General features: G+C 45.0%; 1 protein-coding gene across 1 annotated transcript in view; it reads right to left on the bottom strand.

Moving 5' to 3' along the window:
- GRIK3 (glutamate ionotropic receptor kainate type subunit 3) overlaps positions 1–12705 on the bottom strand; it is a 185624-nt gene that overhangs the window by 67860 nt on the left and 105059 nt on the right. Inside the window, exon 2 of the mRNA XM_081872420.1 lies at positions 2879–3055. Within this exon, the coding sequence (XP_081728546.1) occupies positions 2879–3055 (177 nt within the window). The remainder of the gene's footprint in view (positions 1–2878; positions 3056–12705) is intronic.

The following is a 12705-nucleotide window of genomic DNA, read 5'->3' as shown; positions in this document are numbered from 1 at the left end:
AAATATCCAAAAGACCACCTCCTTCCCTTCAGATCCTCTTAGGTGCTGAGATCAACAGAGGGGGCCCTCTTGGTAGTTTCTCCACCTTCAGAGGCTCAGGGTGGGGTGGCCCAGGAGAGGGCCTTCTCTGTGGTGGCCCCTAAGCTGTGGAATTCCCTCCGCACAGAGGGGTCTGCCACCCTCATTGTACAGCTTTGGGGAAATGCACCTTTTTACCCTCGCTTATGACACACCAGGTACATCTAGTAGGACCCACCTTATTTTTATGGTTGTAAGTTGTTTCAATTTGTTTTTAATAGTGTGTTTTAATGTTGTGACCCACCCTGGGACCTTAGGGTGAAGAGCAGGCAATAAATAAATAAAAGTAGTAGTAGTAGTAACAACAACAACGACAACAACAGATCCCCACTTCCTCATTAGAAAACCACAGTTGTTACTAGATAATCAGTTGCCCCACTGGATCTCCTAGGACATGCAGCTGGGAGCCCCTGAATAAAGGAGGAGCAGAATGATGCTCTTGTAAGAACACAGCGGATGCATCCTGAGGGTCTCCCCACTCCATTCACAGTTGTCACTGGCATAGTAAACTATGGTATTTACAACAAGCTCTACTGGAAGAGCAGCACATATTTTCAGCTAGGTCCATAAATTTTCAGGCACTGAAACACAAAGGAGTAGCTAGAAGAAGCTCTTTTTCTCATGAGAGAATTTAGGGTGAGTGCTTTTGTTCAGGGAGGTCCAGTTTGTAACTGGGGGAAGAATACAAGCCAGGTTGAAATGTTGACTCAACCCTGGTCTAACTGGAGAGACTTGGCAAAGCCCCTATTCTCCAGCCTCAGTTTCTCAAGCCTGGAAAACAGAAACAAAGTTGACAAGAAAGACACATTTGAAAATGTGGTGACCCACAATAAAGTAAGCTCCAGTATAAACTTTTTTTTTTTTAACATGGATGTGTCAACACAAGATTACAGATCCCCATCATTCCTCAAGGTCACTTGTTCTTAGACTTATAACATTGTGAAACAAAAATTAGGAACAAGCTAACAAAACAACAAAAAAGTGTAACCATGGAAATGTTACAGGGATTTCTAAGCTGGAAATTAAATTTCTCCATTTGAAATGTGAGTAATGTAGCCTGGCAAATAAGCCAATTAATGTGTGGGAGATACAGGCAGACCTGTGGGGTCAAGAATTGCTTTCTTTTTCTTACTTTCCATGAAAGGCATTTGTTTGTCTATTATTTCATGATATTTCTATACCGCTCAATTATTATTTTTTTAAACTATTCAAAGAGGTTTACAAAAAAAGATCAAGCAATAAAATTATTGTCAAAAAAAAAATAACAATAATTTAAGACTTTTGAAAAGTTAACAGCAGATTTAGAACAAATTAAAACATGTATCAACTTTCTAACCATCTGGGTAGGTTTGCTGAAACAAAACTGTTTTTGTCAGGTGCCGAAAAGAGTACAAACAGTGAAGGAGCCTGCTTGATATCAATAGATAGGGATTTCCAAAGTGTAGCTGCTGCCACGCTAAAAGTTCATGTTCTTACAAATGTGGAGCAGGTATTATGTGGCAGCAGTAACAGTGCCGTGGAAAAAAATCAATGCTATTTGGAATCCATTCTTACAAATACTGTAATGGGTTAAGATCTGGTGAAGTACAATAACAACCTTGTAAAATATATAGTTTTGGGGGTTTTCCCCTCCCCCCTTTGTTTTCTCTTCTGCACGGGTTCTGTTTCTCTTGTATCTCTTGTGTCTCACCACGTTTGGTTATGTCCTTTTTGAACTTTCAATAAAGATGTTACCCCAAAAAAGAAAAACAGTACCGTTCTACCAATCGAAGCCATATTCAATCAAAGTTATGTGTGCATGGTTGTTGTTTTTTTGTTTGTTTTAAAAAACCTAATCCTTATTTACTTGTCACATTCCATTAGCTTCAGCTCTAGATGGAATCACATAAGATTTTGTTTTTATTTTTTTAAAAAGCTTTAATTAGGTTTGGGTTATTGGATGTTTAGTCGCCTGGACGGAGGATAGCAAGCAAGGCTTTCTGTGGCACCAGGACTTCTTGGCACCAGGCTCAATTCCTGTGGAGATCTGATTCAGCAATAATGCAGAACTAATGCAAAGAAATGTGGCACTTTGGTGACCACTTTTGCTGGATCATTGGCAGCGATCATTGGCAGAGTTTCTCTCTTTCTGTACAACCCTTCAACTGTGCCTGGTGCTCTTACAAGGGCAGAGCCCAGCCCCTCTACCCACAAAAGGCTCAGTTTTCTAGTTTTCTCGGGCCTGCCCACTTCCCTCCTGTCAACAGGCCAAATCATAGCATTGTAGAGTTGGAAGGGACACAAGGGGTCATCTAGTCAATCTCGCCTCCCATCTCTAGACCTGCATTCAACTTCCTCTTTGGTTTTCTCCATTCTTCAACACCATGTTCCCATCATCTATTCTTCTGCCTGTGGTGTAGTTGTTAGAATGTTAGACTAGGACATGGGAGAACAGGATTCAAATCCCCACTCAGCCCATGAAGATCACTGGGTGTGATATTGAGCCAGTCACTGCCAACCTCACTCTCTGCTAACATGACTTCAAGAAATGATTGCCCCAAGGGTGGCATCCATGTATCTCCCACAGAAAGCTAAACCCTGTATGTTCTTCATGGATTTCATAACACACCAGGCCCACTGAGGAAGGGCAGCAGAAATAGGGTTAGGTCATGAGCTCTTAGGACATATCAAAGAGCCTAACAACTCCCGAGTTCAGCCACAACAACCAAGCACATCAACCTGTAAATGTTCTTGTCCGTGAAGTCCTTCACTGGACAGGACCCAAAAACTATGGAGAAAGAGGGACTTGTTCCATACTCACCTTTCTTCGTGGCTTCAAAGCTATCATGGAAGCTTATCCTCTGGATATCATAGGTTAAGGTTGTGTTGGGTAGCAGTGTTCTATTCCTATTGATAATGTTTGCTGAGAATCGGAAGGCTTGCTCCTCCGCATTCATTATTTGGGCATTTGGGCCGTCTGTATATTCAAAGATTCCTCCTGCAAGGAAAGAACAGAATGTCATCACTGTCCAGGTCAAGACTGCTCAATATCAAGACTCCAGTTGCACCTCTCAGCACTGCTTCACCTGTTTGGGGTCCCCAGAAGCACACTAGCGTTTGAGGCATTAAACACACCTGTGTTCCAGGGAGGCACAACCAGCCATGTGCATTATGCGCCCCAGATAAATGCCTATTACATATCTGGCGTTGTGCATCTTTGCTTTGCTTGTTCCATGTTGACCATGGAAAACATCAATGTGCCCTTAGTGTAGTCATATTGTCACAGGGAGTGTGAAATGACTCTGTGAAGGTACAACTTTCTGTCTTGCCTTGCCTTCCTAGAGTCAGATGGCACATCTTTGCAAGAGCATAGTAACTTCTTCCCTCAATCTGAATGTAGTAAATGTTTGTGAATTGTGGGTGTCAGTGTCGGGTGGAAGGGAGATAGTTGAGACACATGACTGGGTACAGATTGAGAATTCTGATTGGTCAATCAAGCCAAGGCTCACCCTAAAATGTAGCTCTCTTTGGGCATTGACCGGATGAAAACAAGGCACTATTTGATGTGGTATTTAAGCTGCATATAGGCTGCCAGCAGCGAAGTATGGGATAATTCATTGGCTATTTTAATTGTGTGAAATTCAGTTTTGCATCCCTCCCACCAAGTCCTGCAAGGTTTTCTATTTGGGGGCAATTGAGGTTCTGGCCAGCATCCATGTCAAGAATTCCTGAGATGAAATTTTTCAATTGATTGTCCCATAGAATTAGTAAACAAAGTTGTGGCGAAGTTAGAATGGGATGTTTGAAGTGTGCAGCATTATCTATGTAGGATTCTACTTCATTAGCACTCCTCCCCCTCCACACATTAAAGGCAAGTCTCTACTCTCCCCGTTTAGCATACAAATCCCTTATGTGTTTGGTTCATCATAAGGTTTAAACACCAACGTTCCTCATCTCTCACACCTGTTTAAGAGTATAAGATCAGAGTACAAGCTCCCAGTTCCACTGGATCAGACAAAAAGCTGCTCATGGAAATGACAAGAGGGGATGGGAATTTTGGACTTTATCCTGAGTGGTGTCCACAACCAGCTGCAAGTTACTAGTCCAACTGGGACAATAGCTGCAGTGTTTTCAGATTCAGTAAACTGTATCCATTGTTCCTGGCTGCACTAATACCTTGCAGCAGATTGTGGACATCACTCAGGGTTAACTTTAGGGTAGTGCCCCTTCTACTCAGTTCCATGCACAACTGATCCATCTAGAAATTTAAGATTTACAACTATCCAACTTTTCAAAACAAACATATTTCTTCTGAAATAGAATGTTCATGAAGATTCTGTAGCACCCAACAGTTCAGCAAATGGCTTGGGCTGTTGATGAGCAAGTTAGCCAATATAAATCGATTTTTCTTTCCTCCCAGAGTCCTCAAGTTCTTCCCTAGTTTTAGACATCAGGTTCTCTTTGCCCCCCTCTTTTCTGCCTGCTATCCTCAGATTTGCCTCTGAGTTCAGACAAGCAGAAACTTCATTCTGAGCCAACTTAGAGGAACAGTCTGGGTTGCCGGAATGCACACACAATAGAAGGCCTGCTTTTTGCTGTTCAGAAGTTGTTAATGCCATTATCTCTCCCCAAAGGCAGAGCAGTTCATGTCACAGCATTGCAAAGCTTTTTCTTTCTTTCTTGGCTCTGCATTTTCAAGGCTTGTCCTCTATTCCCCACTGACAACCTCTCCAACTGAAGCACCAGAACCCAGGCGGAAATCATGTAATTGTATCTCCTTGTTTCAGAGACGTGGAGAGGGGGAATCTCATGCCTTCCTTCCTTTCCTCCTTTCCCCCTCCTTGCTCTCCTGTGAAACAGTGTTGAGGGACCTCAACCAGGCACTCTCTGATTAACAAGCAACTCAAAATAATTAATGGATGAATGAAATACGCAGATGCAGCCAGTAACAGATGGATCTCCCGATTCATTAGCGGAAAGCCAGCTTCCCTTTCCAGTGTCAGGAGAGCTTGTCTGTTGCTGTTTCTTAACACGGCTGGATCCTTTGCAGTTCTCCAGGCACTTAATTATATTTTATTGATTTGAATGCTAGCCTGCCTTCTGCCAAGATAATCCACAGGAGCGTTATCTCCATTTTTATCTTCACAACAGCCCTGCGAGGAAAAGGAGGCTGAGGAAGCAGGGCTGGCCCAAGTTCATCCTGGGTGCTTGATGGCTGAGTGGTGATTGGGATGAGAGTCCTCCCAGTGGGAGTCCAAAGGAAGTTGCACCCAGCAATTAAATCTCCATTCTTGCCATCAAGGTGCCCGAATTCTACACTAAGGAGAGTCTCTGAAATCTGCAATTTCAGAGCAATTTTGTATCTGTTTATTTTGCTTTTGCCTATGGTCAGGTGGGAGGGACACACACAAGAAAATCCACAGAGAATAAAGAAGCACCATTATGCATTTATCATCATTGAAGGTCCCCCCACCCCCAAGAGCTTCCCAAATGTCACCTGGCGCTAGTTATGCATTTTTCAAGCTGATCGCTGCAGCTATAAATCTGGGAAATGTACTTTTAAGAATGCAGGCAGAGGATTTGTTTATTTATCTCAGTACTGTACTTTAAAAAGTCAGAGAACAGTCAATCAGAAGACTCACAAAGATGTGTCCATAATAAAACTATCAATAAAAGCACAGGTAAAATCAGCAAAACCTTTAAGACAAATATAGATAACTAAACTATATCTTTGGGTAGGGTTGCTAAAATAAATAGGTTTTCAGCAGCTGTCCCATGAGAACCTAAGAACAGCCTGCTAGATCTGGCCAATGACCCATCTAGCCAAGCATCCCATTCTCACAGTGGCCAGCCAGATGCCCCAAAGGGAAGTCAGCAAGCAGGATGCGAGCACAAGAGCCCTCTCCTCTCCTTTTGCAATTTCCAGCAAGTTGCTGCCTCCAAACATGGAAGCAGAGCGTAGCCTCCACCATAGCCAGTGGCCACCAAAGCCTTCTCCTCCATGAATCGGTCTGATCCTCTTGTAAAGCCATCTAGCTTGAGGGCCATCACTACCTCCTGTGGGAGCAAATGCCATAGTTCAACTCTGCATTAGGAAAGGGCATTCTTTTATCCATCCTGAATCTTCCAACATTCAGCTTCATTGGATGTCTGTAAGTTCTAGCATTTTGAGAGCTAGAGTAAAACTTTTATCCGCCCACTCTCTCCATGTGATTCATAATTTTATAAACTTCTATTATGTTGCCTCTTACTCGCTCTTTCTCTAAACTAACCCCTCCCCAAAGCAATATTTCAAGGGAGGGGCCTGCCAGAACCTGACCAGCAATTCTAAGTGTCAGGAGAGGCGCCCTGCCCCCACCCTGTGAGTCCCATGTCAACCTGCTTCAAACATGTGACTGGCTGGCTCTTATCAGCCAAAGGGGAAGTCTTGCCCATACCCTGACCACTCCCCATCACCAGCTCCCATCACTCGAGCCTGTCGTGAAACAGTCAAACAAACTGCAAAGAGTCTGATAAAAACACTCTTACCAGCTAGAACACTCAAAGGGAGCATTCTCCTCCTCCTCCTCCTCAATTAATTGCACACTTCAATGAGAGCAGATCAAGCAAAATGGCACAGGATGGTGTCAATAGCCTCTACCAGCTCAGTCCTTCTTGATGTTCTCAAGAATGGAGGATAAAAGAGTACTACAACCCTGTGAGACAGCTGAGAGTTGCAGTTGCCTAAGTTCACTCAGCTTGCTGTGTGGTCCAGCACTCTAACTACTGCATCACACTGGCCCATTTGTTTTCAAAGAAGGAGGGAAGTGGCTCTGGTGTCCCTCAACATCCAGAAAGCCCTCAAGTTCCTTAGGAGTTCTTGCTTGCATGTTTTGCTGCAATTCTGAGATAGTTTGTTATATTCTTTTAATATGTGGATGGCTGCCAGCTGCTGTTGGTTGTCCTTGGGCAAGAATGGTGGCATAGATTTAAAACAAATAAATAGATACTGCAATGCTCTGAATTCCACATCTGAGGGGAGGATCCTTCTGGGGCCAATCTAAGGTGGCACTCAGCTCTGCTAGCAATGAGCTCTGCTAGCTTTTCCCCACCCCCAGTACCCTCCGAGATGACTCCCATCATCTTCCCCATGAAGTATTTATGAGATGACAACCCTTTTCCATCACAGCAGCACTCTGACTCCAACTTGAAGGGATCAATTATTCAAAATAATACAGTCAAAGAGGACCTTCTCGTTTGAGCGCTACATTAGGAAGAGTCCCGAGCCCTTGCCAAGCATCCTCCAGCAACAGAAACACTTAATGTGGAGAGACAGGGGAGCATCTGCTCCTTCTGCCCAGCATGAGCTGAGACGGGGAAGGTGGCAGCTCCAACTGGCAGACAGAGCAGGGAGCTGCTCCCCCGCAGTTAAATGGGGTTGTGGGGTGGATATCTGGGCTGCCCCACTCCCTCTCCATCCTTCATGGAGCACCTGGGACCAGCTGAAGCAGCCTAGCTATAAGCGCCACCCTTTCCCCACCAAATGCCACGCAGAGATTTGCGCTGCCTTTCGTATCACATTGAAGTGACAGCCAGCTTTATGTCGCTTTGGTTAATAAACGGAGGATATTGTGTCCCTCTCAGGCTGCTCCCTTTCAAGAGAAGATTTTCTGTTTCCTGCCCTGCCTTCTTATACGATACAATACAGCAGCTTTGGGATTGGGATTACGTTTGCACTTGATCCGAAATAAATTAGCACTCCAGGCATCCATTTGGACATAATAAGCTTTTCTTCCAAGGAAGGCAATACAACTGGGATTGGGGGGCTGGACAAGACGGCAGCTGTGAGCCCCAGATTAGGCAGAAAGGGCTTTGCTGCAAACACAAGGCGACAAAGCAGATCTCCCCTGCTGCATCTAGGGGGGCTGCAGAAAACCTGGAAAGCAACACCATTGCATTCAAGCAGCCCATTCTGAGGGTGGCTTTGAAAGAGATTTAGACAAATCCATAGAAAGGGCTAGTCACTGGCTACTCACCATGATGGCTATGTGCTGCCTCCACTGTCAGAGGCCGTGGGCCCTTCTGAATATCAGCTGCTGGGAGCCATAAATGGGAAGAGTGCTCTTGTGCTCATGTCCTGCTTGTAGGCTTCCCAGAGGCATCTGGTTGGCCACTGTGAGAACAGGATGCTGGCCTAGATGGGCCTCTGATCTGATCCAGCAGGGCTTTTCTCAACTCTGAGCATCTCCTGAGCTCAGTGGCAGAGGTTCTGCCTTGCAAGTAGCAAGTCCCAGATTCCATCCGCAGCAGCTCCAAGTAGGTTTGGGAGAGCATCTCCAATCTTTCTCTGATGGAAATAGGGACATCCTATTCAATAATGATTCCTGCCAACCTAGCAGTTCGAAAGCACATCAAAATGCAAGTAGATAAATAGGTACCACTTCGGTGGGAAGGTAAACGGCGTTTCCGTATGCTGCTCTGGTTCACCAGAAGTGGCTTAGTCATGCTGGCCACATGACACGGAAGTTGTCTGCGGACAAACGCCGGCTCCCTTGGCCTATAGAGTGAGATGAGCGCGCAACCCCAGAGTCGGTCACGACTGGACCTAATGGTCGGGGGTCCCTTTACCTTTTTATTCTATAAGGATGATGATGATGATGATGATGATTGCTATGTATACCCTGCCCATTTGACCAGGTTGCCCCAGCCACTCTGGGCAGCTTCCAACACATATAAAAACATAATAAAACATTAAACACTAGAACACTTCCCTATACAGAGGTGCCTTCAGATGGCTCAGGGGTCAGATAACTCCATACCCTTCAACATTTCTCCAATGAAAGTAGGAACGTCCTACCAAACCTTCCAACATTTCCTTGAAGAAAATAGGGACATCCTAAGGAAAAGTGGGACATTCCAGGATCAAATCAGAAACTGGGATGGCTTCTGTAAATCCGGGACTGTCCCTGGAAGATAGGGACCCTTGGAGGGTCTGAAAGAGACTCCTTTCTGAAATCCTGGAGACCTGCCACCAGTCATTATACACAATATTGAGCTAGGTGGGCCAATGGTCTGACTTGGTATAAGACTCGCCATAGCTCAATAGACAATCTGAATGCCTGATCCACTGGTGAGATTTATCAATAAGGGAGTCACCTCTGTTCCATGACTTGGCAAGGGTCAGCTACTGTTCTGTATGGCATGCTATACAAGGGCAGACTGCAAGAACTCTAGAATGATGAACTGGAAAACCCATCCTTGCCTCTATGCTATATTAGGAGACCTTTCATGTCCCATTTTGTTCAGCTCTGTTGCTACAGTTCCTTTGTGCTGGAATCCAGATGCGCATTGCCTGCCGTGGTCCATGCGCTCATCCTCCGCTCACAGGATGGAGCAACTCAGTGGCACCTGCGTGCAAATTCCGGGGTTGCTGCCACTGCAGCACCCGACTCCTTCTGGGTGACAGCTGCGCACACCCACCCACACCTCCATGCAAGTTCTTTGCAGTCATTAAAGAGCCTAATCACTAACTTGGAGCAGTTGATTAATGCATAATCTTAATCATGATTACACAGTGTAATTGGCGTTAATTTGGAGAGTCAGTTAATTATGAAAATAATTGTCGCAGCTTCTCTGTTTTAATAAAATGGAAGAACTGCGCCTGAGTTATAAATTAAACAAGGGATGTAGCCACTCCAAGGTTTCGGGAAATATCCTTCCAGATTCTTGTTGTTTCTAAGGAAGGTACATTTTCAAAAGAGAGCACCAGCACCTAAGAAACTTAGCAGGAGCAGGAAACAAGCCCTTGATATCACACACACACACACACACACACACACATATTTGTGGGGCCATTTGCAGTTTCTGGAGCTGACATCATGATGGGCCAGAAAGTGAGAGACTACAGGCCTGACCTCTGTGGCATATACAACATAGTGCTGTTCTGCAATTCCCATCCATTCCAATCAGGTTTTATTTTGTAGGATTGTGTTCCGTGGGTAACACATCACTGAGATCATATGTAGGAACATTGTTGGTCATTCCCTGAGCTGTCAAGGCTCATTTGACAGTAACAAGAAACTGAGCCTTTACTGTTATTGCCCAATCCTGTGGAACTCTCTGCCAATGGATTCAATGGGTGCCTTCTGTACCAACTTTTAAATGCCTGCTGAAAGCTTTTCTATTCAGCCAGGCCTATGCAGGCATTTAAGGGTGCAGGCATTAAGAATACATCTTTCCACAGTGGTCAAGTGATGTCAGTTTTTAATTGTTTTACTGTATGTTTTTATGTTTTATGGATGGTAGGAGGGGTGTCCCACTTTGCCCTTCCAAAATGTTGGCAGGTATGTAAAATGTGATGACAGTTTCAAGTGTGATGTTATCAATAAGGATCAGGGCAGAGTATTATAAAACAAAGAACTTTATTTAAAAACAAGCTTTCTTAACTCCTAACTCTCTCTGACCCTCCTGCTCTCGCTCTCTCTACTTTGTGTGCTGAATCACTTCCTGGTAGCTTTCCTCTTAACCTGTGCCTTCCTTCTGTGTCACTAAGTTTTTCTCTCCTTGACTGCTGTTCTAACCATCCTACTTAGTTCCACATCCATTGATACAATGGCCAGCACTTTGAACTGCACTTGGAAGCAGACTGAAGTAGAAGAGAAGTAACACACTCCAGTGTCACCACCCTCAGCTCTAGATATATGTCTGACAGCTCCATGTGGAACAACTAAAGTTTCCCAATGTTCTTTGAAGGCAGCCAGAGATCAGATGAACCCAGTCTTCCTTTGTTACAGGAAGACTTGCTTGACAAAGGCCACATCTATGTCCTACTGCAGGGGTGGTGAGCCACTGGTCCCGGTCCCATTCCAGTGTATAACCCCCTTCTGGCCCATCAGTGCCTCAGCCAAAGGCCTTGCCACTGGGACTGGAAAGGTGACAAACTGAAGGAGAGTGGCTCCCTCAGGCCTATGTTCTTTTTGCTGCTTAGTCTTCTGAGCTCCCTGCTGAATTTTTCCAGCCAGGGAGCTGCTAAGGTGATTCCATCAGAGTACCTGGAAACAGAGATCCCTGAAGGCTTTCCACATGTCTCATATTGGAAAAGTGAATGTTCCAGAACAGCCAAGATCTGCCAGAATAAGGCTCTGAGTAGCTAGCTCCCTGTTGAAAAGACCCAAAAACTTCAAGGAGCTCATGGAAAATTGGAGAGAGTTAGCTCTATGGGTGATGGCATCTGCCCAGATAAACTGTGGGGGTCTACAAAAGGAGTGGAGGCTCCTCCTCTTGCTGCTGTCAAAACCTCCCCACCCACAAAAGCCGTAAAAAACAAAACAGATGTTGGGAAAGGTCCCAAGAACAAACTACATTCCTGACAGTAACAACCACATTACGATCAGCAGCAGCGGCAGCTTGCAAAGTAGCGAAAGCTGGCAGACAACCCAACGTGCATTGTGTTAATATTTTAAAGTCAAGATTCCCTTTGGTTCATGTTGTGTGAAAAGATTCTTCACACATACAAGGAGAGGGAGGGAGAGAGGGAGGAGGCATCGGAAGGAACTCTGTTCTTGCAAGTTCACAGCAAAGGCAAACATCACAGCATTCACCTTGATTTACTGCTTAAAGGCCACCAAAGTGCCCTTAATTTTTTATATATATAAAAGGGAGAAATATTGCTGGGAAGATGCTTTGAGTGTCATGCAGAGCCACAGGGAACGCCTGCACTGCCATCTTCTAACCCCCTCGCTGCTTTCTCTCTCCCTCCCTCTTCCCCAGCTTCATTCACCAAGTGTTCAGTCACACCAACCTTCCTACAGAGCTGCCCCACACAACAAACAGAAGCTGGGCGTTTGCACGCCATGTGAACCATGCACATCCTTCAAAGCTTCAGTGACAAATTGGCCATGGAAACAATGGGGAAAGTTGCTTTGAAAGAGAAATCTAATATGACCGAGCAGATCTGCCGTCTCTTTCAGCATCCCCACAGAGGAAACACAATGGCCTTCATCAACTGGAACATTCATACTGGATGTCCCTCCAAAGGGCACTTTTGTCCCTCTCAGTGGCAGTGTGGGTCAAACTGACCTAAGCCAGAGCCCCCACAAAAGCTGTCATTCCTGCCTTACAGCTTCCCTGACTCAGAATCAGCGGTCAGAGCAGAGCAGAGCAGAAAAGACAGCCTACACTGAGCTCTTCCTTCCCTCTGCAGGCACCTTTGCCTCAGGGTTTTCATTGTGGGTCATATTGCCCCATGTTTCTGTGAGGGAATATGTGGCAGTGCCCCAAGGTAAGAAGAGCTGGGTTAAGGTGACAGGACCAGATCCACAGTGGAGACACATTAAAAACCACTGGGTATGGGAAGGACCCAATGAGTCCTAGTATTGCCTCAAGGCACCAATTCATAAGTTCAGCAACAGAACTTGAGTGAATAGACAGGGAAGTGAAGGAGAGGAGGGTATCATGGAAACATAGAATTGTAGAGTTGGAAATGATCCCAAGGGCCATCTATTCCAACCCCCTGCAATACAGGAATCATAATTAAAGAATATATGAAAAATTGCCATCCAACCTCTGCTTTAAAACCTCCATTGAAGGAGAGTCCACCACCTTCTGAGGGTGCCTATTCCATTGTCGAACAGCTCTTACCCCCAGCAAGTTCTTCCTAATATTTAGTCA

Source organism: Podarcis erhardii (assembly GCF_964252035.2).
Source record: "Podarcis erhardii genome assembly, chromosome: 7".
NCBI lineage: Eukaryota > Metazoa > Chordata > Lepidosauria > Squamata > Lacertidae > Podarcis > Podarcis erhardii.
The sequence above is the reverse complement of the archived record's forward strand: the minus strand, read 5'-3'. Positions and strand labels throughout refer to the sequence as shown.